This window comes from Xiphophorus maculatus, chromosome 16 (assembly GCF_002775205.1).
Source record: "Xiphophorus maculatus strain JP 163 A chromosome 16, X_maculatus-5.0-male, whole genome shotgun sequence".
Classification (NCBI taxonomy): Eukaryota; Metazoa; Chordata; class Actinopteri; order Cyprinodontiformes; family Poeciliidae; genus Xiphophorus; species Xiphophorus maculatus.
Window position 1 is genome coordinate 6,552,869 of NC_036458.1, and position 27,756 is coordinate 6,580,624.

The following is a 27,756-nucleotide window of genomic DNA, read 5'->3' on the forward strand; positions in this document are numbered from 1 at the left end:
ATAATCATGGGTGGCCAGACTGTCTACATATTTTAACTGCAATTATTTTTTTCAATCCCTCTATTGTTTAGACTTAAAATTCTAGATTTTAAGTCAGATTTTTACTTCTGGTTTTGTCAAAGAACATAATTTGTCCAAGATTTTGCAAGAGAAAAATGAAAATTTCACTTATTTTCCAGAGGGTTCAAGTGATTGTTCCTCTTAATACTGTATTAAATTTTAAAAAGATGTAGAGGTCTATCAAATTCAAAATGTTTTATCTCTTGGGATAAAAAAAATACAATATTTTTCTCATGCATAGATAAGAAGGGGATAGATGAGTGATACAAAAGAAACACACACAAACTCACACCAAACCCAGACTGAAGTAAAGTATGACAAAAAACGTCTTTATTTTGATACCATAGAGTTGCTCACTTTAAGACAACCACATCACATTATGAAACAAGAGTGGAAAACAAAAGAGAAATGAGGAGAAAATAAGCAAAAATATATTCATACAAGTTTTTACTTCTGTCTTTTCTTTAAAGTTGGGCCAAGAAAAGTAGGAGGGTCACAGAAAGCAAAGAGATAACTGCACACACAACCTACTTTTCATCCAGTCAGTTTGGTTAGAGGTTAAAAAAACGATTCAGTTTTATGTACAAACAGCAGCCCAGAGGGAACAAACAGCACAATGCAATCACCCTGTGGAACATTTGGAAACCTTTACTACCACCGGTTAAAAAGAATTTGAATTAGACTGATTGTGACTTTATTTATTTCACATTTAGTTCAATAAAATATGGTTTTATCTACTGTAAAATGCTGAAGTAACATATGTGTACAGAGCACATTTGACTCATTTACAAAAAAAAAAAAAAATGCACAATGCCTACTTTTAGGCACCTGGTGCTGCATGTCTCATGCTTAAAAACAGGCAGCTGAGCTCATAAACTCCACTTCAGACTAGAAAAATAGCTCTTACAGCATAAAATTATGTGGGAGCAATCCAAAATATAACATTATAAAAGAGTTAATATACAAAAACCTGTATGAGATCTTAATTTTATTTCAATAAACAATAAGAAATTTAACTTTAACTAAAATATGGAGGCAGTAGATGTTTATTTTAATTTTTTTTTTTTAATTAGAGGTAGAATTGCCCTTTAAGTTTAAATGCCAAATCCTACAAAGTGAAAGAAATGAAGAAAACAAAACACATATACTCATTGAACTGATACCTTTTAGATAAAAGCATGCTTTAGATTTTTGAGAATGATTTGGTTTAATTAAAAATAAAGAATTTTGCTAAAAAATAATACAAGCAACCTGCTTTTCTTTCATGAGGACTTAGTATAACCTTGAAATATTTCATATAGACATAATTACAGGCAAAGCAATGAAAGGTCTAAAGTTAAATGTAAGAGACAAAATCAATACATCATTGATTATAAGTAAATTAGAAAAAAGGGAGCTGCAGGTTGGACTTTATAACCCTGTCAAGCTTTTGTTCACCACAAGATGGCAGCACACTTTAAGGGCTGATTCGAACAATGCAAGCCTTGATTTCAAAATGAAGCAGAACACGTCATGTTTAAAGACCTCCAAATGCTTTCACAGATGGTTATAAAAGAGCTACTTTGAGTCTTAAATTATACCCAAGAATTTGTGTTATCTGTTCAAACTTTTAGCCTCTATAAAATAATGTTTAGCTCTGAGCTGAAGCATTAACAGTGAAGGGAGGACTTCCACTTGCAGAGCTTTTGGTCACACTGACCTTGGCCTATTCACGCTCATAAAAACGGATCAGCAGGGCCAAAGTGGCGTCAGCGCAATGCTCTGTCAGTAGATCATTCCTCACCTGCTCATAAGATTTTTCACTTTGAATCCAGCAGACCCTTTAGAGGGCGAATAGTACAAAAGCTTTACTTACTCACACGCACATGGGATTTTCTATCATTCTCACATCTCACCAACAAGTGAGCCTCCACAAATTTAACCACTTCTTCATTCCTACAAGTTCTTCAGATTTTAAACCATTTGACAACACCAATTCTTTCCCCAAATCTTCTCTCTAAAATATGTCCTCCACTCTCCCCTCAGTTACACCCCCGGCTGTTCTCAATCTTGTCCTTCTTTTCTACCTCCTCCTCTTCATCTTCCTCCTGTGGTGTTTCTTTCTCCTTGGTCGTCTCTTTCACACTGGAAAACCTTTCAGTCGTTGCTGTGTCTTGATGATCTGAAGAAACAAAACAAAAATCAAAAGGAGCAATAAAACTTTTTGTTTTCCTTTTATTTTTATCGATCAGTTTATTTCAGGTAAGGCAATTAATTACAAACTATCAAGTGTTTGTTTGGTGTTTTATGTTTGTGACTTGGCAGAACTGCTTGTAATCAGCTGTTTTGTACGTTTTGTTTTTTTATTGCAGACAATATCTGTAAAGTTTTAATAAACAGTCCAGTTTTCCACATTTTGTTTAAACCAGTTTTAAGGCAACCAACGGTGGTTCATACAAGAATGGCTCTATGGGCAAGTCCTTCTTTCTGATGCCTCACCAAACAACCAAAACGCAGAAATCCATCCAAGATTTTGAGGCAGGTTAAAATACAGTCCTTTTAAACACAGATTTGTAACTTCGTCTCCTTATTTTCAGTATCATGCAGGTGGTGACACCTCAACACATACAGGAACTAACCTCCCATAAAATACTTGTTCAGTGTGCAGGTGAAAGGTAGGTTATACTTTTTATCTGGTTCACGAATGCTCCTCTACCCTCTCCTCTACCCCTGTTTCATGTTGTGCCTTGCCTAACTACCTATATGACCTATATCAACAGCTATCTTTTTTTTTTAAATTGAAGACATTTAGATCCATAGTTAGTCATTAAAGATCTGGCTCTACAAAAGCCAACAGGTCATGATAAACAAGAGTCTCATCTCTACAGAAAGAAATATACATCAAAGAACTCAACAGGTTTCACTTTCCAGAGGAAATCCATCATTCACTAAAAGTAGATTGACGTTTAGATGACTAACACTACATAACTCCGTTCTTTAGCAAGTGATTTAAAGACAGTCAGTCCAGGCTGGGATTAAAAAAAAAAATTATTTATGTCAAAAATCAGTTAACTTTGCTTAAACAGTCCTGCAACAAAAATAGATTTTCTTCATACTAATGGACACAAATTGTGTGTTTCTTTAAATTAGGCTGGAAAACACTGAAAGAACAGGACCAAAAAGAGAACATATCCAGTGAGCAGCAGTTCTTAGATGAAAATGCCTTATTGATGGGGGAGGTTAGAGGAGAGTTGGTAGACTGATTCAAGTAGCTCAAGTAATCACTCACTGTGGAAAATTATTGATGAATGTGCAACATGTCAAACCTTGAAGTAGACAATGCCGCACCTGACAAGAACAGGGAACAGAGGCTACGATGGAAATAGCCTCTGTGCCCTTAAAACTGGGCATTAACAGATTGGAAATATTTTGCCTGTTCCAATGGATTTTGAGTTCAGATGTGGCATTTAGAGGGTTGTGTCAGCATTTGACATAAAAAGAACATTGAAGCACTGATGTATCATGCCTTGTATGAAGGGTTTAGACTGCTGCTTTGTAATGATATGGGGGATATTTTCTTGGCACACTTTGGCCCCTGAGACTTTCTATGTATTATTGGTGACCATTTAGTGATGGGCACTTCCAGCAGGCCAATGCACAGAGGTACAGAACTCAAAGCAGCACAAATTGGTTTCTAGAAAATAGAGAATTAGTTTACTGTACTCCTGTGGCCTCTGCAGCCACCAGATCTCAACCCAGTAGAGCACCTTTAGAAAGTAGTGGATCAAGAGCAGTGACTGCATGACAGTCATGTCAATATGGACATCTTGTTGAATCTATGCCACCAGAAACTAAGGTCCATTATATTCAGTACCAGAAAGGCGTAGCTAATAAAATTGCCAGTGAGTCTAGATACCAATCAATACCCAACATAAAACACGGCTTCTAAACCTCTGGAGTTAGCAAGAAGCCTGAATGTCCTGATTTATGGCAAACTGTCATCTGACCCCATTTAAAGCTGCCTCTTGGTTGCTGCTCTTTATACTTTGCAGTATAAAACATATCAGGCCGCATCTGACTCAGCATACCATTAAACCCTCAATACAGGCCATCATTGCTTATCTCAGCTGCTTTAGGTAGGTCTAATGCAGCACAGTATCTGGGTTTTTGAGTCCCATGGACTCCCACTGGTCAGGGTTACTCTTTCAATACCAGGAAACCTCCTTCCTGGAAACTTCTTTGTGTATTTCACAGAACACCTCAAGTCCTGTGACCCTTAGAAGTCTATATTCCCAAAATTAACAAACTTTCTGCCTCTCTGCATGTGCCAGCTATACAGACTTTGAGATTAATCTGCATGTTTTGGTTTCTTAGTGTACTCAAGCTTGAATGCTCTGCACTCACAAAGTGTTTTGGAACAAGGTGATATGTGAATGTTTAAATGGAAAAGGAAATAGGGCTTGTTTGTGTGTGTCAGTGTAAAGATCTGTTTCTTATACATATACTCTGTAAAACTGGTTAACCTTCAAGGAAAGATAACCTTGGAAGCACAGTTAACAGTAAGGTTTACTTTATTATAGCAAGTGAGAAAAGTTAACCTTATTGAGAGATTTGTGATACCAAACTCACGATCAAACATTGTGAAGACTGTGATTTTTAAACTTCAAAATAATACCCTTTCTAACTTTTCAGGATAAATTTACTATTACGATAGCAACCGAAACTGTTCCTTGAATCTGTGTTTAATCTGAACAGGCTTTTACAACACAAAGGGATTTACAGAGACAGTCTGTCATCTGGACAGAGCAATAATTCAGAACAAAATGCCACTGTTCCCCTGTGACGTAACAGAGATTACAAAGATAGAGTATTACATTCTAAAACAAACCAAATCTATAAAAAGCTACAAATAAACTCAAAAGGCCTGAGTCAACTCATAGTTTCTGTATTTGGAGATCAAGTGCTTATTATATAGTGTTAGTTTAGAAAATGTATTTTTGAATAGAATGACTGATCATGACCTGTTCTGAAGATTATTCCTTTCTGGTTCCACAAACCGGTTCATACTTTCGTTTGGTTCAGGTGTCGGCCATGATCTTATAATTTGAGGTTAAATCCTAGAATAGTTGGTGTGAAACCATGTTAATTTTGTTCATTGCTAAATAATATCTTATTATTAGCTCTAAATAAACATTTTTCATTTGTTTTCCATCTCCTGCATTTTATAACAATATGAGTCACATTCAGTGCTATGACAACCTAATCAAAATGTGTTGGTAGATGTGTTAAAAGAATAGAGCTGTAAGTAGCCAAAAAAAGCATTCTGGAGGCTAGCTAACAAAAAAATAAAGACATAAAGTGAGCCAGTGTTTGAAAAACTATTACTGAAAATGGCAAAAGGAAATTTTCCAGTAGCTATACATGTAATTTTAAATTTTACAAGGCAAACAGATTCAAGGGTTTTAATGTGGTCAAGTTCTAAACGAGTTCAAATATAACTTCAAACCTGATAAACTGATTTATATAGAAACACTGGAGATAAAATGGTCTGCACAAACCTAGTAAAATGTCAGGGTCTGTCAAGTAACCTTAAGCAGGAAATATATTCTGAACAATCAAACTGAGAAACTTTTTATTTTGGTGGAGGACAAATGTAAACAAATAAAAAAATTTTAAAAACTGCAAAAGCCTGGCTGCATAAGTGGACACAACCATAAAAGATCACTTTAAGTGTTTTTTTATTCCATTTTACTATTCAATTGATTTAGTTCACGCTTCTCAACACATAACAGAAAATCTGTTTAATCTGAAACAAAATGATATACTTATATATTCCACTGCCAGCAGCATAAAGTATCTCAAGGTATATTTTCTTCTTCAGGCGTTGACATTGTCACAGTGTGGTTGCGTTCTGCAGGCGGTTGACAAATAGCCTCCCTCTCACCAGCAGCTTTGGCGGGAGTTGCCTCGTCTCCCTCCTCTCCCTCCCAGTGGTCCTCATCCTCGTCCCCTTCACAAGGGTCTTCCAAAGGATAGACACCTAGTTTCTGCATTTGGGCTTCAGCCATCTTCTGCACAGCTACACACAGACACAGACACACAGGGAGATGGCCACAAGAACACATGGACACGGACAAGGGGACAGAGGGACATGTTGTTTTGGTTTTACCACGCTTCAACAGTTTTTAGCCTCACAGTGGATTCTGAGTACAGGCCAGGCAGGCGGGAAGCACATGCACAGAGAGGCAGACAAATAGCCAAGAAACAAGACTCCACACTGATTTTTTTTAAAATAACAAAGCTGTTTTCCTGTTTTCTGCCACTTCTAGCTCTTTTCTAAATCTTCCTTTGCTCTAGCAGAACGCTCTCCATTTCTGTATTCTCATTTCCTATGATATTATCTCACCTACGTCTCACTTTTCCTTTAGTTCACCTTGGTTTCTCTTCCTAGCATTCTTTCACACCCACGAATGCAGAGCACAGCATTGAGGAAGGTCATTTTTTTTAAATTATTTTTTATTAAGAAAGGTTACGCAACAAAAAATCTTCCTGAGTTTGCTCTGTGTGTCCCTCACTGTGCTGACGAAGGGCAGATATCTGGTGCAGGATCGAGGCTTCCTGACTCTATATCATCACTCGACACACACTGAAACACTTGTGCTAAAATCCCATGTGGAGAAAACAACACAGCAAAATGCTTATTTTCCTTACATGCAGCTAAGACAAAAGGAAATCATGCACAATTTAATGTTAGTGTGTTTGTGCCACAGCTGTATAAAAAACTGACTGTAATCCTGGATGATCCTGACTTTCCTAGACTTACACTCAATGTCTCGCAGCTGTCACACTCTAATCTGTTTCGCTAGTATCTCTCTGCCTCTCATAAACACCCAAACTTTGTTTTCCAGTGTATTTCTAACGCAGAGTCTGTCAGAATCATGCAAATCACAAAGGTGTGTGCATAGAAATAAACCAGGAAGGCATTATTTCAATGCATTTCCAACATCTGCTCATGCATAATATTATTTTTATAGAAGGTAACACAAACGCAAGGAGGATAAAACCTGCAGCGAAGCAAGGTAAAACAGAAAAGGATATAAACATAAGGATAAATCACGGTTCACTCAACCACCACCTGCTGAATTAACGCTGTTTTGTACAAACCTTTGAGCGATGGAGGCTGATACACATTTTGATTCACACGTTTTGGTTTAAGCACGCCGTTCTCCCCCACGACCCACTGTAAAGAAAGGGATGAGATGATTAACACAGATTTTCTCCTTCACTTTCTCCAAAAACATCCTTTAAGCCAACACCAGCTATTAGGTTGTACTTACTTTATGCATAGCTAAAAAAAGAAGTTATTTTTGTTGACATAATATGTTTAATTAGTAAAACCAGGTCAAATTTGGTTGTTCAACTGCAATTATCAAATACCTTTTTTGCCTGGTGAGGGATTAAAATCTACACTAATAAGTGAAAATGTCTCTGTAAATAAACACATGACATCACTGTAGCTACACTACTGATCTCTGTATTGCCAAAGCAAAATATCTGTCACAATTCCCATATCATTCTTTTAAATGGAAGAGAAACTTAGTGCACTGAGCCTGTTTTTGGCCAAGTAAATATTTTACCTTCTTACTCTTTTTATTGGAAATTATTTCTCAATCTTATTTATACTTTTAAATTGTACGGCTGACTGACCACACAAATCATACAGCATCACTACATCACCCCCTTAACCCACGGACTCCCATACAGATCAGCTGATGCAGGCTTGTGACTTGTGACATAATTTTGAATTGTGCCATGCTGCAATAATTCAAAATTTACTACAAAGTTTTTCAAATTCCCTGTTTTTCAGTACCGTACTATTTTAAATGCTTCTTCAAAATTATGATTCAGTTTGTTTCTCTTCTTTATTAAATAAACTGCATATAAATCATATTTAACCACATTCGTCACCTCCTTGAACAGTTAATAACTCAAGTTGGGTTTTTGATAATGAACAAACATCATAATTAAGTAGGGTTAGATTACAAAAGACTTACATCACCTCACTGAAGCAGAGAGGAAAAAAACATAGAGGATAGAGGATAATCCACAAACACTTGAAGAGTAAAAAAAGGTTGAGACTTCACCTTTACCTGATGAGTGGACTGGTCATCCTCAGGAGATTGGTCGGCTACTCTGAAGAGTGTGGCAGGTGTGGGCCTCCTGCGTCTGATCTGTAAACAAACAGAAACAAAAAGGGCAGCCATGAATAAATGAATAGTCAAAGTGGCTGATGCTGTATTATTAATAACATTCAGCACACCTGCATATTAATCTAATGAGGAAAAATACATTGACAGCGTTGACACCTCATGCCGGCTGAGGACACACTGGGCCCTCTGTGACTTCATTAGCAGAGTTCACTGATGAATGATGAACCGGCAACTTTTAGCACCCGATAACACACTGCAGTCAGCGGAGCAGAAAAGTCATTTAAATCTTTTTGGTCGAACAAACACACTTGGTAATGAGAATTAAACTCATGATTTACATTAATAGTGTTTATATTAAATATTTTAGCATTTGGTTCTCAAACTTAAAGCCAGAGGGGTTTTTATAATCTTACTCTAGACTTATGGTTCTTCTAGGAAGCTAAAGTCAACTATATTATTAATTGAAGAGCGACGTTAGGGCCTGATGAACTAGAGGTTTGCCTTAAACCACTGGGACAAGCCAACTTAAACATTAGCATTTGTACTGCAGCTGCATCTGTTGCTCTTTTTCTGACTTCTTTATACCAATATTTTTCATGGCTATAAGCCAATTTACCTTTTTACAAATGAACATCCCTGTTTCATACATGTTCCCATTGTTAGTTCAGTATATCTGTTTAATCATTGAGATGAGTTAAATGGCTCCAAAATGTTGCCAATGTGGACATAAAACTATGTGGTATGAAATATGCAAATATGCTGAAAAAGTACAAAAATAACTACAGTCTCAAACATAAGGAATAGTGAATGAGCGAGATGAGCTGCTCTTTGTCTGTGCCTGAGCTAAATGAAGGCGAAAATTGCAAACTGATTGTATAGCAGTATTTTATTTTGATTTCCAGTCACCACATGTGTAGTATGAGACTGTGCTGACTTTTTAATGCCAAACAACATGTTTTTTCTCAAGAAACTAACTGCGGATAGACACTTTTCTAACAAACTGTTATTAGAATATTTTTGCTGTCCTGCAGTTTTACTCTTAAGACTAAAACACAGATTGATAAAATATGTTGACACAGCTGTTTGGTGGACTAGCAATGCTATCACTTGTGCTATCAGTGTAACACTGCTGGTCAAAAGCAAAGCAGAAATTACTACATAATTTAATTCATGGTAGAATTTCAGTGTTATAAATTACAGTTTTTGCCAGAAGAAGTTGCTCTTTACTGTAATGAACTACAGACAGACTGTGATCACCACAGAAAGCTTTAAAATACCTTGGTGCCAGCTACTTAAGTCTTGATTTCCATATTTACAAGCATCAGTCTTTGGCAATTTTCATTCATGCCTCAGCTTAGCGAAGTTTTTGGTTTCTACAAAGGGTAAAATATTTAACAGAACTCTTTCAGCATGCAGGAAGCAGCTATTTTGTTTAACAAGATTAGGTCAGAGTGGTGTTTTAACATTATGTTTTGTGCTTTTTAAGAGGAAAGGCTGTTTACAGCGGGAATTACTTGACGTGATGTTGTTAAGACGTGCAGAATTAATAGCGTCTAACTTCAGAAAATAAAAGCAGTCAAGGCGAGTGGAGCTGGCAAGTGAAACAAGAACGTTATTGAAGGTGTCCTCTGTGGAAGAAGTCAACCTTGGCAATGACATGAGCCACTGACATGTACTGCTGTTTATGGCACCACACTGCATTGTAGGAAGGGAGTTATCCTGGCTCTATTTTTTGTAAAATGGCTCCACACCGAGACTCATGTTTGTTTTCTTCTGTCCCATTTGGTGCGTCATCACAGTTAGGCGGTGTGTTGCCAAAGCAGCGGCTTTTTGAGCAGCGCGCTGGACACTCGCCCCTGCCCCACTCAGCCAAACAAAGTAATCAGCAATGGATTTCAGCCGCGTTTGTGACACCAGACATGCGCTTTAATCTCATCATGCAACCTCTAGCTTTCCCATCTCCCCTGGTTGTCACACACTATCCGTCTCCCTCGTATTCTCCTCATTTCCATCACACTTGATCCTCTGCTTCCTCTATCCTGTTTACATCCACTACCATCCTTCATTCCTTGACAGTGACATTACCCTCATCTTCTTTGCGTCACACTCTAGCTGCAATCATGTTATTTTCCCCTGCACCCTGACACATCTGTTCTTATCTTTCTTCATTTTCCCTTTCCAGTGTCGGGGCACATCCATACAAGGCCTTATCCAACACTTCCGCCTCTGTCCTGGAGAGCTGTAGAGGCCTGGGGCATCTTGGAAGTACAACATCTGCGGAGCACCTGCTTCCTGCCCCTGTGGTGCCCCAGAAGTGATAGTAGACACCAAGTGTTGACACGACCAAGAATTAGAATTAGAGCTATTTACCTCGGAATAATCCAGGAGCAGTATTGGGTTGAAAGACTAGCAGTCATAAAGCAGATAGAGTTGAATAACAATGAACAAATTAGAGATTGCTATAGTATTTTTCAAGCTTATGTCTGTAACTCCTATGTTTCTAAATTGAACTGTCAATGCAGCCTTTCTTATGAAATGTCACACAGTAGGACTGATGATAAAACCTGATTCTAAATTGATTTAATTGCATTTGACACCATTCACGGTTGTTTTCCCCTTAACTCAATCATATGATTTATTCCTGTATACTGACGTAAATGATGTAAAATGAGAGAGGCCATTTATGCACATTTATGTGAAATAATAAAGTTGACAGATGCACTTGTGTTTTACAGTAAGCATACACACGCGCACACACACCAATGTGTGCTGGTGATGACGTCTCCAATGCCGGATGACATAAACATTCAGTGACTCTAGTAATTTTCCAGCCTTAAAACCGCCCCACTCTGCCTGAGTTACGTAACATATGTGACTTCCTCAGCTACGGCAACACTGGGACACAGCATGTGGGATTACTCCAGCTATGCTTTATCCCTCTGTACCCTCCCTCCTCTGCATCTCTTAATCCCTTGTTCCCAATCTCTCGACCCTTCCCGACAAACACCGGCAGAAATGTTTTTGACTCTGTACCAGTTACAGCAGACTCTCACAAAGTGGGCTGCAGCTGTGGCCTTTTAGCAACGCTGCAGGTGAAAGCCTCCAGGCAGCAGCATCTCGCTGGGATTCATGAGGAGCTTTGGTCTGCATAAAAGCATCGGCACGGGGATGATACCGTCCAAATGGCTTGCTTTGGTTTACTTAAAGCTAATGAGTATTTCATGTGGCACTTGTTGGAAATGAATGCAGCTCTTTAAGACACAAGTGTTTTATTTTTATCAGTGTAGGTGAAATGCCCAGCTTTTGAGCTGTCCCATATATTTTATTTAGTAGTAATAACTCTTGACTGCACCATCGTGTATCAGTTGTACTGTGGAGGCTTTGCATCCTTGTGCCGACTGATAGCTTTGTACAATAAGAACATTTTGATCCTGTGTAACCTGTCTGCAGTCTGTGGTTTTAGCTGGAGGACGCATCTGAACTTTATTTTAGGTTAATTAGAGCCACAACAATTGATGTCAGGAGTTAACTTTAAAATGTTCTATCTTTCTTATGTTGCAGAACATTTTAGTTAAAATGTTCTGCAACAAAGTATTAGTTTTAAAGTCTACACATCCATGCAACTAGGTTACCGCACTTTTTTCAATGTTTAATTAACCCCTAACAGATTTGCTTGCATTTTTCAGTTGAACTGTCTGGACATATGTCTAAAATGTGGAAAAAAGGTTTTAAAGGATTTATAATGACCCAATGTTCAAAACATAAAACCAGTCTTTTTACAAGGGTTGTGCAACCTTTTAAAAAATACTGTAAATGAGAAACTCATAAAATTATTTTATTATTTACACACGTGTCAAGTTTAATGTTGGGGAAAAGGTTGAGCAGCCAGGGCTCCGTGGCAGTGCTGTTTTGGGGTCATGAGTCACTGTTGACTGAGCATGTTTCTGAGTACTAGTAGTGTGTGTTGGCAGAGGATCGTCTTGGTTAACAGGCTGGGTGCAGATTGGCTGATTTGGGTCTACTCCCCAGAGGCCAGGCTCTCTAAGCTGGTACTTTCAAGCCAGTCCTATAAAAAGCACGCTGCAGTAGGACGACATAAACTAGATCAGAGGTGCCTCTGGGGGATCGGTAGGATGAGACAGAAAGTCTGTAAAACTCTGCAGCGGCGCTCGACAGCCAGTGTCTCCTGGGAAGAGTGACCTCGACGGAGGCAGTACGGAGCGAAACACGACTCGGATTTCTTTTCCCTGTTTGCTTCCCTCCCTTGAGTCCAATCGCACTAAATTACATCAGGTCATCTCATCAAGCAATCTGTGATGCGTTCAGGGCATCAGTCAAGTACATATGATGATTATGAACTTGCAACATTCTCCTGGAATGAATCCATATCTGTTCCGATGGATAGATATAGATCTGTGAAATATTGATTAGTGCTTGCGGTGTGTGTCCACAGGCAGACTCTTAAATAAAACCATGATATGTAGAGTTCCAAACATAACAGAGTTTCTCAATGAGAGCAGATTATTTTTTTCTTGTTTTTTTTTTTGTTTTTTTTTACTCAGAGCTACAATGTTAACGTTTTTAAAAAATTAGGACAAAACCCAATGAATTCCATCCTTACGTAAAAAAATTGAGCAGAAATTAAACAGACAAGCAGCAATTCAGTCAGCAGCACGTGTTGCATGGCAATTGTCCGACTGAGTTGATCTATTTGCATGTTTTTTGTTTGTTTTTTTTCAATTAAGTGTTTCTAATCATTTATTACCTTTAATACTTGTTTTCTTGTTGCAGCAAAACGTGTGGTTTAAATGGGAATACTGCACCGGTTTTGGATTTCTGGATAGACTGACAAAAATATGGAAGGATAAAATTTCATTTTTGGAGATTATAGTGATAATTTTCTGTCTGAATATATCCTGCAGCAGCCACATTGTGCTTGCCAGCCAGACAAATTTAGAACAACTTTAGTTATCCTCACCTTGTCTGCCCTGGCATGACAGCCTTTCCCACTATCAAAATATAATCACCGCAGGTTAAAGGAAACACAAAAATGATTCATTTGAGTAACTTTTTTCACTTCCTGTACTACTTTGCCTTCATCTTCACATGTTATTTTGTGTTGTTGTAGTTGTTGTAATCTATTTACTACAAACTCTGGGTGAGCAATTCCAGCCTCAATATCTCTAGTTTGGTCTGAAATATTTTTAATAAGTTCACTAGAGAGCTCACTGTGGTCCAGCTTGGAGGAAGCCTCCAAAGATTTAAGACGGGATCTATGTTAGCCTACTGACTATCGCTCTCTCATGAAACTCAATCTTTTAGCCTGTCTGATAAAAATCTTTCTCTCTGAGGTATTTGGTTAGCTTACGTGGTTTACTGAAAATTTTACTTAAGCTTAAAGGTGTTGGCTTTGGAGCAGGAGTGTTCCTTTTTCACAGTCCATGGTAATGTGATACTGGTAGTAGGCTGATCCTCAACTCTGTATCTAATTTCCATTTTTCTCAGAATTGGACCGCTTTGGTACAACATTAAAAACTTAGTAACAACTGGATATTTCAATTTCAATGGTGTGATGATACAAAACACATCAAAGCTGGTTTTGGAATAGAAACAGAGGCCAACACCAACACTCTGACCTCAATTCTGTGGAAAAACATGTGGACTCTGCTTAAAAACGAGATAATTTAATATATTCTGCTGGAACAATTATCAAATATCCAGCCTAAGTGATACCAAAAGCTTTTTGATTACTGCAGAATAAGAAGTAATCAAATTAAATGCAACTTGCTAAGGGATAGTTAACCAAAAGTTAGAGGAAGTGCATGTAGATGTGCATGTAAAATTTTGATCTTATGTGATTCAGGAAAAAGTCCAAACTAACTTGTGCACCTAATACTATTTTTTTCTAGATCATTAGTGTTGCTTGTTTTCTTAAAATGGACAAAAGATGGTTCAACTGTAACACTTGAAGTCTGATGAGTGTACGCAAACTTCTGACCTGAACTATAATTAGACTCCACGCTAAAAACTGACGCTTCCTCCACATTTTGGTATCAATGTAACAATCAAGCCTTTGGCTGTTTCCTCTGTATGAAATCAGATAAGTCTAATGAGCATCGAGTCCATCATCCATTTCAGCTCTTTGCGTTTCTCGGCTAAATGTGCTCTCCTGCAGTGTTATTTCATTTCCACTGCTGTGATCTTTAGCTGGGCTGAACTCTGAAGAGCAACTCAATTAAAAAAAAGGTCATCAAGTCAACCGTTTTTTTTCTGAATCACACCCTGCCCCCAGCAAGCTTTTTAAAATGAGATGGCCAGGCCTCATGTGGTCCCCTCTGTAAAGCCTGGCAAATTCAATAAAACAGTACAGTAGAAAAGTAGCCATATTTTATAGTCATAGATCTGCAGTGGATGTAATATCACATGCCTCAGTTTATTCACTAGTTTAGAAATGCTTACAATGTTTAAACGTAATGGTTTTTTTGTTCGTGAGGTTAAAAAAAACCTGAAAAACATTTTATCATATTTAGATAGGGTGCTTATTCTGTATTTTTCATCTGGTTTTCAGCAACAAAGCATTTAAAAGTGATTTACATCATTAAAACAAAATTACAAAGTCATAGAAGGCACAGTCAACAATTTTTGTCAGATTTTGTCAAGTGCCATCGTTACACATCAGATTGTTTCAAAAGCAACTCTAAACAGGTGGGTTTTTAGTCTAGATTTAAAGGAACTCAGTTTTTCGGCTGTTTTGCAGTTTTCTGGGAGTTTGATCCGTATTTGTGGTGCATAAAAGCTGAATGCTGCTTCACCATGTTCGGTTCTGGTTCTGGGGATGCAGAACAAACCAGAACCAGAAGACCTGAGTGGTCTGGAATATTGGACAGACTTTGGGCTTCATTCTGAACTGAATTTCTGCCACCCTCCAAACAAAGCTGGCATCAAACGTTTCCATTAAGTAAACACCCAAAGAGCAGCCATCAGACACATCATGCGGCTGGACAGTCCTGTCAGACTGTCGGGCGGTTTTAACAAGGTTGCACTGAGTAACGTTGAGTTTACAGCTGCTTTTTACAAAGTTCAAGGACATTTCTCCACCAGTTGCAGCCAAAACAATAGATACTCATTCCTATTCAGGCACATTGTTTTATTGAATTCCCCCAAGTCAGAGAGGCTGCTGCATGTCGCTTCCTATCATTTACTGAGCACTTGGAGCGACCTTTTGCCCCCACTTCTGGCCAACTGAAAAAAACCAGATGGGCTGCAGATAGTATCCAGAGGGGCTCTTCAAAGATTTCCAAATAGGTATCATAATTATGCTGCAACCGTGGGCAGAATGAAATCATACTCAAACTCTGTTTTCTGTCCCCAGAATCCCCTCTAGCATTTATGTAATGTGCTGCTTGTTCTACTGTTTAAAAAATACTGTTAGAACAAGAGTTTGCCAAAACCTTTGTGTGCAGATGAGTGACAGGAAGCCACCTGGCAGACCCTTGTGCACAGCAGATGAGGTGCCAATCAAAGTTATTTCACAGATAGCAGCACGGCGGTGACCCCCGTCACTGAGGTGATTCTGCTCCTCTTGTTCATGCAAATAGATTGAGTCGTAATGCTGTGTGTGGTTCCAGAGGTCAATAGCCAGCACAAACAGAAGTTAGACCAGCTGGAGTTACTCATCTGCAATGATCTATTTACTCACATTAAAAAAGAAAAAAAAAAAGTTTATGCTCACGGTTGCAATGCATCCGAGAATTATCGCCGAAATTACTGGCAACCCTGCTAGAGATGCATAAAAATAAAATATATATATTTTTTTATTGTTGTAGCGTAATTTAACTGAAATATTGAGAGAGAGGACTGCATGTGGGTAGGGTTAGGGTTGTTAGTACTGCTGCCTTTTAGCAAAGTCTGTCATCTTTCTGCATTCAGTTTGCATGTTCTCCCAGTGCATATGTGGGTTCTTTTCAGGTAATTTCCAATGATCAAAAAATGCATGTTACATTAGTTGCCCTCTCTAAATTGCTCATAGCAGTGAGTTTGTGTGTTCATGGTTATTTGTCCTGTGTCTGTTAGTGTTGCCCTGAGATAAACTAGTGACCTCTCTAGGGTGTGCGCATCTTGCCCAATGACCACTGGAGATCGCTACCAGCCCCCCAGTGATCCTTCAAGGATGAGCACATAGAGACAACAGGGCAGATCCCTGTTCAAAGGAATCAGCCTTTTAAATTGAGTATATTTATACAGCAGGGGAAGAATTCTCCAAAAGCAATTTGTTTTTAGTAACCCAAAATCAATTAGTACTACATTTTTCTATAAGATGAAGTGCATTTTTTGTTTATATTTTACTATTTAATGTTCCAAATCTTCAAAACTGAATGAGAAAAAGTTATAACAGCTTAACTTAGTCCAGGCATTATGGCTCATTTTTAAAACTGCTGTAAATTAACAAAACATTTTCCCCAGTCCTGCAAAACCCTCCCATGAAACAAACGCTCCAAGTGGGTCTGGCATAAATCAAAGCCTGAAAACACACCTCACAGCCACTGCTAAGTTACAATGTCTTCCAAAAGTCCTTGGAAACTTGCTAGAGTGCCTGTCATCATGACATAAAATCCGGTGGTCTCTGCCTGAAACCTAAAAGTGGGCCATCCTTGGGATAATGATAATCCAAAACATATGGCTAAATCAGCACATGGTTCATGGGACACCAAATCAACTTTCTTCCATGGCCATGTCAATCAGCATGCCTGAATCATATAGATAGTGGGCTGAGCTAAGAAGAAGATTGCATGAGTATTAAATTACAACCATCTTTTTCTCATGGGTCAACAAAACTATATGCGTCAGTGTTAAAGTTGAAGCATCCCTATGCAGCCTCAGCTAAACAGCCAAAAAAGACCCAATTACAGCAATGCATTTCAGAGATTACAAGTCATAGCAGCAATAACATAATTCTCTCTTCTCAGCCTTGATAAAACAGGAGTTGAGACCAATCCTATTTGTTGCGAGTCAGCGCTCTGCTTGAAATGCCCCCATCGGCCTCAGCATCCCCACAGCCTTTAGCCAGTAGAAACGGGCCCAACTGTGCAGAGGCAGCGGAAGAATACAGGTCAGAGTCCAAATCTTGGTATCTGACAGCATCTGGTGACAGGTCGGGTCCTGATGAGCTAAAGATCTTATGCACCCAACCCCATTTCTATCCCCGTTTCTAATCCTCTTCATCTCATCACAGATATTGTGATTATTTGTTGGGTGAAGGTCAAAAGAAGAAACACTTCTATTGCAATGTGATTTCAGCGCCATTAAAAGACGCATGCAAAACAGAATGACTTTTATTTCTTCACATCCTGAATACAGCCCATCTTGATCTGACCTAAATTTAGGCACTAAGTGGGAAAACCTCTATAAACCAGGTACAAACCATTGGACCAAAGGCTCAGAGGCCGTGCTGCAGCTTTGGAGGCCTCCTGTCAGGTTTTTGTCGTGTTCTCTCACAAGCACAAGAAAAGAGGGTATTATGGTGGATTTGCAGCTCATTGTGTACAGTATAATCAGAAGACTTTTCTCTCAATATTTATGTTTTTTAGCTGTTTGCACTTTTTATTTCAAGGCAAAGCAGCCAAGACAATGGTCATTATCTTGAAGAGGGCACGCTTATTGAAGCGACATACAAAAGTTGCCTTTCACAGAAGCCACACTCCTTAATTAAAATGGAAAAAGAACATGAAAGGAAAATTTCACATCAGCCACTGGCATGTTCTTATTTCAGAGTCATTAAGAAATCAAAATGCCAGAACTGTCAAAAACTAGAAGGAACAAAAACAAATGTAAACCGCAGCAAAACAGAGAGTTATTGATTCTGTCCAAATAATAATTACAACGTGTGGTTTATTAACTTTCATGCCAATTAGTTTTTGCCACTACAAACATCTACAAACTGTTTTCGGGCAAAGGAAAACTCACCAGGAACATAAATAATAGCAGCTCATAAATTAAACAAATCACATCATTGGGCAAACTTGAGTCAGGCCACTACAGCGACATTCCCGCCAGCCTGCTTGTAAGAAGAGATCGCAGCTTGAAGCATGCTGTTCTTTCTGGGACTTCTTGTTGATAGTCCCCCACACTGCTAATGTTTGCCCACAAATACTCACCGCATCAAAGGTCATTGTTTGATGTTTAACCCAGAGTGACGTAAAACTTGAAGTGGTGGTGGTCGGTTTTCTGAGGGGCATGATGGATTTTGTCATCGGACTTGGAGGGCTAGGCCTCCATAAAACTTCTGGGGTGATGCGAGGATTTTGTTAGGAGCTTTTTGGACTAATGCCCTTTCCTGTCCTTTGATAATCTCTCTTTTATTCTGAGTTTTATGTCAGTTACAAGGCCAGATGGAGTCAAAGGAGGAAAGGCATGTCTGCATAAAGGTAGAATTGTCAGTGCCACGACCCTAATCTCTGTCCATTATGCACATTACTTTGCATGCTTATCACTTGATAAGCATGCAGTATTAACATGTTTGGAGTGGGGTTTGTGATGAAAAATGGGATTTTTTTTTCTTTATCCATAACGTTCCAGACAATAAAAACGTTTCTCCTGATCTCTAAATGTAATGAATTCTGTCTCTCTGAGAGGATTTCAAGAAGAAATTCAGACGTTAGACAGGATACCAACGATGGCACTAAAAAATAAGAATTATGCAAGTGAGCACGACATTGTTAAAAAACATATAGCAAAACAGAAGTTGTGTCTGTGTGGGGGTCGGGGGTGGGGGTGGGGGGTTGTGTATGTTTCTGCTTGGGCATAGAAATAAACCAAGGCTTAATGTAATCACACATTTTTCTTGTCCCTTACACCTAAATTGATCTGCTTAAGACGTCTTTGCCATCCATTCATTGCAAACTTTAACTTTGTCATAAAATTGCACTGTGAAGGGTGCAGTTGTTACAAACACTTTAAATTAGCTAATGTGCTAATTCCTGCCTATTTACACTGCCAGGAATTATGGCAATGATGATTAAAGTCCTTCAGCTTATGTTTTCTAATATTTTCCCTCAAAGGTAAGCACCTGGTGATCAACATATCTGTCTCTGTGGGAAGCCATTATTGAAAACGTATGCCTCTCCCCTTGTTTTAAACATAATGATATAAACAGAACTCTCCTATGCTATACCAACAACTCTTTATTTGTGCACAAGCAATATTGAATATTGAAACTTGGGGCTCATATGATTTATGAGAAATCTCCAACTTTTCTAATTGGAATGGCAACTACAAGGGGCATTCTTGTATTTCTAACTGGTAGCTAGGAAATTGCTTAATCACTATGCTAACTGCTGCATGACATAAAGTCAACACCTTTATTTCACAATAGTAATTATGAATGAACATAGAAGAGCTAATGTTGGGACTAACTAATTATTTCAGAATGTTGAATGATGATGAATTGTGAACTATGAAGTTGAATTTATTTAGTGTTGACCTATTTAAACTGAACTCAGAACTACTTCTTGTTAAATGGGAACTTGCGCAACACTCCTCAGAGATATTTCTGATCAGCCCAGCCACCACATGTAAACACGCAAAGACATACCGCCATGTATGCACAGTCTCTCCCATAAATGCGATTTAGATTGACCTGTTAGCCTAGCATGCATGATTTGGGCAGCAGAAGGAATTAAACGCCAGTGTAAACATTGGAAAAACATGCCAAATCAACACAAAAAAGCTGAACTACAGCCACATAGTGGCTATTGGTGGTGGTCAGAGGGCCTGCTGGTCTCTGAACACCACCAGCAGGCATGGCAGGTGAAGTGTCTTGCCAGAACAAACTCCCATCACAAGACACAGATGAGCAAGTTTGGTGTAGAAGAAACTGACTGCTCTGCACCCAGATCTTAACCCAATAGAACACCTTTGGGATGAAATAGAGCAGAGACTGCAATCCAGGCCTTCTTGTCCGACATGAGTGTCTGACCTCTGAAATGCACTTCAAAGGGAAAAGCCAAAAATTCCCTAAAACACACTCTTAGACCTTGTGGAAAGCATTTCCTGAAGTTCTGAAGTGATAGTAGTTTAAAGGTTGGGTAAACATCATATTAAACAATATGGATTAAAAATGGGATGTTCATATGAAAGCAAACAAGCAGCTGCTTTTTAATCTGATGCACTCTTGACCTATCTGTGTACTGAAACATGGTTGGGTAGGATTGGTTACGTTTTATTAGATCCTCACACAATTTCAGTCAAATATAACTGTATTTTATCAGGTTAAGCTGGTAAAAGTAACAAAACTGTCACGAACAGACAGAAAATAGCACAAAACACGATTTTCTCTGTCTTTACTAAGTTCTGAAGTATTTTATTCCAAGAAATGTGCATCTCAGTTCAGCTTCATTGAAACCAATCTTTACTTCAAGGCTGCTCTGGGAGTCCCAGTTGACACAAGTAAGATAACCTCTAATTATAAAGAGTGAGTTTAAACAATGATATTATCTGACAACTGGTTGAATGAGTCAGTCGAGAGAGATAGGATTGCTTCAATATTAATAAAACGATGTCCAGAAATTTGGGCAGAATGATTTGCTCAGAGCAAATAGCTGTTGCTTTCTCCCACATCTCACTGAGTGGGAGGTACGGAAGCGTCTCTCTCCAAGCGTTCACGCCTAACATATCCAAAATATTGCATTGTTGTAAACAAGCTTTTTTTCACCCCCAACAGATAGATCTGTCCATTAAAGTTGACCTTTTACATCCCGGCTGCGGGGGAGCGTTCTGTGACATAGTTGCACTGGCTGTCTCTATAGTAACAAGAGCAATTCAGTCGATTGTGGTTTTGGTATTTAAATGCCATCGGAAAGAACAGTGAGGGGCTGCTTGTTGTGAAACAAGTTGCTACTCAGTAGCGAAATGAGGACCTGTAAGGGACAGTAATTGCAATGGGAGGGGAAGGGAATGAAATGAGTTCTGTTGACAGTCGCTCCCTGCCGACCCACACATCCCTGGAGAATCCCATAAAACTCAAGTAGATGCTATCAGCTTTTAAACATGTGTAAACACATGCTCTCCTAAATGCCCTTTCTGTTTCCTGTACTCCCCAGACAGCAAACTTGTTGCAACGATCTGAATTCATTCACCGGGATCCAGGGGATCAGTTACGGACTGAATGGATCCTTTACTGAATTTTAGCTCCTAACAGATGCACACACCTGAACACGGCTTTTAAAACAGTCCAGGGCCGATCCGCAAGGCTAGAAATTAGTGGTCAATCATGTAGAGATTAAGGAAAGAGAGTGTAGAAATGAGTCCATTTGAAAAAAGAAAGAAAGGAAAAAAACAGTGGTACATATGGTATCTTGATGTCCTGTGGTTATTTGGAAGTGGTGGCACAGATCAGAGTGCATGAATGTGTGAGTGGACGTCTCATGAGGTGTTGCAAAGATGCTCTGTTTTTGCAAGGCTTTTGCATTTTTTGTGAGAATTTTCTTATCAGTGCAGAACACGTAGTATGAAACAGGCATATAAAAACAAAAGACAGAGTGTGCTCACAGGTCAGGCTTGCTCATTAAGAGCCTCTTTTATGCAAACAGGGAATCAGGGGCAGTCGATAAGGGAGTCGACCCCACAGATGAACCCACAGGTCGCCTTTGCTTCCTCACCTTCTGTCACAAAACACATCTCCCTCTTAGTATCCCACCTCATCTTTCTTCAAACTCTCAGGGGGAGTGAGCCATTGGCCTCAATCTTCCAGACCGCGTTGGCCTTCTTATCCCTGATCTATAATAAAAGTATCTAGCATTACAGCTGAATCAGAGATCAGAGGCATACTATCTAATAACAACAACAAAAAAAGTGTGTTGTTTTTTATGTGTCAAAGGATTTACCGGAAAATCACAGGCTAAAAGGTTTGACAGAAAAATAAGAACCATGACAGTCAAGTGATAAAATGTCAGAGGGTTGCTACAGAGGAGCCGGATGATGACTTTCACATTAATGTCACATTGTGAAAGGGGTCAAAAAAAGAAGAGACAGTGAAGCATTAATCTTGTAAGGAAGTAAAGGGAGGGAAATGTCATCATAGCTTTTCAACAGGGAGGAAAACTCAAAGCCTAAAACTCAGTTCAGTGGAAAAAAAGAAAAAAATGTGTTTATATTTCAAAAAGCTGAGAGCAGCTGGATTTAGGTTTAGTTTTTAAACACTCAGACAATTTAACAGCTTATGCTGATCTGTCCTCATGGATCAAAACGTAATCTGTGCACTGCCAGCTCACCATCTCCACTTGCCGAGGGTCCAGGTTGGTGGGAGCGGAGGCCGGCACAGCAAACTGGATCTTTTTCCTCTCCTTGTGCTCGCCCTCGACCTCGGTTGACATGGAGGGCTCCATGTTTCTGGATCCCGGGGCTCAGACTCCCAGTGGAGGCCAAAAGATCTCTGCACCCTCTATGGAGGAACCTCCCACTGCTGGGTAGTCCCACTCCTGGCAGCCTCTAGCTCCTGCCTCACCTCTGCACTGTCAGACTTTCTTTAGAAAAATAAATAAATAAATGCACAACTGCATGTACTTCTCCCTGCCTCTTGTCCACTTTCCCACTGCTGCTGATCTTTTCTGTCACTTTGATGTTTAATTCTGCCTGTGCCTGTGTGCTCTTGCTTAAAACCTGTGCGGCAAGAGTGACTGAGGCATGTCCTCAGATCTGGCTGTGTTGCAGGGAAGTAGGTGGGTAGGAGGAGGAGGATGGGAGGAGCCAGCAGCTGAAAAAAGGTGGAGACATCAGGAGAAGGAGTGGTCAGAATTAATAGGAGGGAGGAGAAAAAAGAGGGAAAGGGGGAGGTACACTGAAGTAAAATTTATATGTTGATTTTATATATTAATGTATAAAATCTCATCCCCCATTTGTTTGTGAATGAGAGATTTATGCATAGAGGGGGAGGAGACAGAAAGAGAAACAGACAGAGGGATTCAGAGGAAGTAAACATCCAGCAGCAAAACTTGCTGACATTACAACAGATTTGTAGCAAGGCGTCGCACTGAATGAGAGAAAAGCAGCTTATTTTAAAAAAAGGAACATAATACAATGCTAGCAAAGCAAAAATAATACAGTGCATTCCAAAAGCACTCAGTGTTACCCATTTTGTCACATTTCAACAACAATGTATTTCATCAGGATTTAATTTAAAGCAAAGTTGTGCAGAAATAATATATATTAATATATAATATATATATAATAATATTTCGTCTTTTACAATTTGTGTCTCTTCTAACTTTGCACATCTACAGGCTGATGTGTTTGACCCATTAATTGTCGTAAAATAAATCGTATTTGGTGAAGAGCTTCTATGAGATCAGTTTTCATGTCTTTCTATTGATATCATTGAGTTTCGTTGAATACAAGCTTCCCTGATGCAGGCCTTGACGCTGCCCATACCACATCACCGTGGGTACAGTATGTTCCTACGATGTGCAATGTTTGTCTTCTACCACTAGCAGCATTTTGCATGCAGGCCCAAAAGTTTAAGTTTGGTTTGGTCTACCGCATAGACTATGTTTAGATTTTTGGATTAAAACATGGTCTTTCAACAGACTACTCCACGTGAGCTGAGGATTTCTGGAGCTCCTCCAGACTTTTCATCGACCTCCCATTTATAATTTCTTCCTTGTCTGGCCTGTCACTTTAAATGGGCAGCTACTTCTGGCTACTTTGACTGCTGGATGCAACCAGATTTCATTTATGGTAGAAGAAAAGGGACCAAAGTGTACCCTGCATTTCTTTCCATGGATTTTTTTTTTCCCTAAAAAATTTGAAAATGTTGCCATTTTCTTTCACTTCACACATATCCATTTGGTTTTAGACTATTTGGATCAATTCCAAGAGTAGGAAAACTTTAACAAGGCACTGTACACACAGCAGCCAACACGTGTTGATGTTAGAAAAGCCCAGTCGTGTCAAAGAAAACAAATGTCTGTGAAAGAAAGCAAAAGTGCAAAAAGAAACAAGTTTTCTCATTTAAAACAAGAGGATGCAGTTTTAATGTTTGTATGGAGAGCAGAAATATGTAGAGAAAGGAGGCATTTCATCGCTACTTTCAGGGACTGAAAGCTAGCTGTTATTTCACTCACATGGCAGAGGGATTTAGACAGAGCAGAGTGGTGGATTTGGCCCGGGGGCAGATTTGAGCTTTGACATGGACTGGAATGAAGGAGATGGCTTTGGTGATGGTAGAGGAGGAAGCTGTGGTGGAGGAGGGATGGTATCGGAGGCTAGAGGGGCTTTGTGGGCAGAATATAGAAGGTCAAGGTAGATTTGGTGCACTGGGAGTGTTTCAGCATCTACAGAGTACAGAGTTTAGACTGAAGAATAATCTAAATGTTTATCCCGCTGGTGAGAGCATTATTTATTCATTATTTTAATCTCTTTTCTTCTTTTTTTTGAAGCGGGGTTTGAGTCAACAAAGCCCATCCCTTTCAAAGATGAAAACTAATTTCTGTGGCTTGTTTATGCAAAGTTTAACACATCCCTCACGCAGTTCAAAAACAAATAAATCTTTCCCAGTCGCAGCAGTTGCATAACTTGTAGTGTGATCGGCAAGAATTGTGCAATTTTTCAAGGGGAATGAGTAATAGGGCTCTGTGCAAGAGTCCAGCCCTCTACAAGCCGCACCAGCATTCTAGATTTTAATCAAACTGAAGATTGAGTAATTTTTGGCAAATGATAAGGGAATGACTAACTAGAGTATGCTTGCTATTTGAAAACTGTTCTATCAGCATGTGAGGGAAAGCCTTATATAATAATTAGACCTAAAAAGGCATTTTTAAGCTATCTTTCTGATTGAAGTGTGTATATTATTATAGGTTTACCCATTTCATACATAAAATGTTTCTGCCAAACCATGAAACACTCATTATCTAGACTTATCTCAATATTGTGTAACATACCAAACAATGTTTGCTTTGCAAAATCATCTTCATCAATAGTTCTCTGCATTTTATGAAAGACTTCCCAGGGGGTTTTTTTGTTTTCTTTTACATTATGGCTGCTTTTTCTATTCTTTTTATGTTGACCACGAAAGCTAACACTGCAGGATAAACTGGTAGAAAAATTTACAAAAGTAGGATGGAAGAACTATAAAAACTGTGTCAATGAACAATGGATGAAACCCTGTCTGTGAGAAACAGGGAGAACAAGTCCAGCAAAGACCCACTGCAAACCCGGAGAGATGCATCATCCATCAACCAATTGTCTCCTGTATAAATGAATCATAGCTCAGAATTATGTGGCCTAATAAATAAACAAACTTTCCTCTTGAATTGAGCAGGAAAATCAGAAAAAGTCAGCTAAAAAGTTTTAAAAACTTTCAGAAATGTCTGGAGAAATTTTATAAAAGGAGAACATTAAAAAATGTTAACAGTAAAACTAAAAAAATACATCAGGTAGGATGTTATATTATTGAAAGGTTTGGTTTAATAGATTATTTAAACACACAAAATATGTTCAACTCCCACTTAATGGCTGTTATTTTCAAATAGTACTTTTAAACTGGCAAAAGAATTAAAACATGTATTTTTATTGACTGAATATGACTCTATATGATAATCAGTGTTGTCATATTTCCTTGATGAAGACAATTTTTAATATTTTTGGAACAGGATTCCTGTATAATTCACAAATTTTTACTTTTTCTTTCAGTTTTCAATTTCTAAAATGTTTTGAGATTTGCATTTATTTTGTTTCATGATCATCAATTTATAAACTGTTTCAACTGCATTAATGTCACAAAAACTGTGACATTGTTTTTTTTATTATGAGTAAAAGAAGTGGAACATGTACAATGTAATTATAAAAAAAATGCAATTAAACCACTCGAAAACGACTGTAAAAAAAGAAAAATCATTCTAAAATTGCTAAAATAGAAACACTGTTTAATCTAAATGACAGTCACCTTTTCTGACTCAAACCTCAATCCAGAGAATCAGATTTTTATAAAATATATTAAATGACAAAATTCCAGCAACATCTATTATAGTGAGCTTCTGTGCACAATTACTTTGACGTCACCGCTGCAGTTTACTGAACACAGCGCTGTGCAGAGGCAACAAACCGTGAAAAAGTATCAAATGTTACAAACATCCTTCTGCCCCCACACTGACTGAATGAATTACAAGACAGAGAAGGTGTAAGGTGGGCTTTCAAATCTATTACACAAACATTCTAGAGCAGCCAGGCATTGTAAAATCCCCACTCTGTAAAATTAACAAAATTACAACCCATTGCTGACAAGGACAAAAAAAGAAAAAAAAAAGAAATCAAACTAATTTTCTTTAGCGTACAAAGGGTTTTTTCAGTTGATTTATTACTATTCACTTTGTTATTTTTAGAAAACTCGGTTATGTAAAACCTGCTGGTCCACCTGGACACGCAAACACAACTGTGTTTGTGTGTCTGGATGCTCCCAGGGGAGTGTTTGTATCTGTCTCCAATTAAGTTATGTCACATTTGCCCATGCAAAGCTAGCTTTTTACGCACATCTGCTTGCAGACCTCAATGGCTTCCGCCTCTATTTCTACTGAGCTCTGTGTTTGTTTACACATTTTGTTGCAGGGGCATTATTAAATCACTGGTCTGGCAGTACGGAGGGAAAACCTGCTGAAGATAGATCGTACTTGCAGCCACAGAAGTGACAGCTCCAGCAGCGTGCAGGAACGAGATGTGCTCAATGTTTGAAATGTGTAGTGTAGAGTAACACATGCACACATCTCCCCCCCACCACACACACACACACACACTTACAGAAATGTTGGAGACATCCCAAGTGAGTTCTAAAGTCAGATGGAAAAGGCGGTAACTCTATCGTTTCCTGAACAAGACATCTTGGACCATGTGACGTCCAGTGGAGCTGCAGCACACAAAAACCTTCCTGTTATGAAAATAATTCAGACCTCCAGCAGATGATATCTGAGCTACTATAAGGCACAAACGCATTCTGGATAGGGATGAAGTAAAATATAATTAGCTTTTTTGTGTTTTTACTCTAATCTTATGCTCTCCACATTTTGCTCTTGTTGAAATAATAAGCTGTTACATTTACAAAAGACTTTGAGGGAAAACATCAATACATGGTTAAAAAAAATCCATTATTTGGTTTCAAAAAAGAGGCTTTGTACCAGTGTAACAGGCAGTGATTCTGCAGGGAGAGCTCATCAGTCAACACCCGACTGGACTCTTCACTCATCCCCCCTTCATCCTGTTGTATAAGAAACCACACAATAAACAGGTTGTATTCACAGGCCTCACTCAGGCTCACCTGGGATGGCTGCACATCAGCAGACTCAGTAACCGACTGCGACGGCTCAGCTGTCTGAAAAAGGAAGGAACCAGCACCATCTCCTGGTGGATGTATCTAATTACAAGTTCCAAAGTGAAAGTATTTTGTTTATTCAGTTTTTCTGTCATTCTAAAGGCCTTAAAAGCCACTAGGGTGGATAGCACGTCTGAAAAACAAGCAAACACTAAC

General features: G+C 38.7%; 1 protein-coding gene across 3 annotated transcripts; it reads right to left on the reverse strand.

The window, feature by feature from the left end:
• Nucleotides 1–363: 363 nt before the first annotated feature.
• Nucleotides 364–22,948, reverse strand: ppp1r1b (protein phosphatase 1 regulatory inhibitor subunit 1B). Of its 3 annotated transcripts, none has more exons than XM_005796684.3 (5): nucleotides 22,517–22,946; nucleotides 8,190–8,270; nucleotides 7,204–7,279; nucleotides 5,984–6,118; nucleotides 364–2,221 (listed from the first exon to the last, which is right to left on the reverse strand). In XM_005796684.3, exons 1-5 carry the CDS (start codon nucleotides 22,628–22,630, stop codon nucleotides 2,082–2,084), a joined length of 546 nt encoding a protein of 181 aa, XP_005796741.1. In that variant the 5' UTR covers nucleotides 22,631–22,946; the 3' UTR covers nucleotides 364–2,081. The 3 variants fall into 3 exon arrangements, with proteins under 3 accessions (XP_005796741.1, XP_005796740.1, XP_023204771.1); XM_005796683.3 differs by having other exon boundaries at nucleotides 8,184–8,270; XM_023349003.1 differs by having other exon boundaries at nucleotides 2,132–2,221; nucleotides 5,865–6,118; nucleotides 8,184–8,270; nucleotides 22,517–22,948.
• Between the last annotated feature and the right edge of the window lie 4,808 nt (nucleotides 22,949–27,756).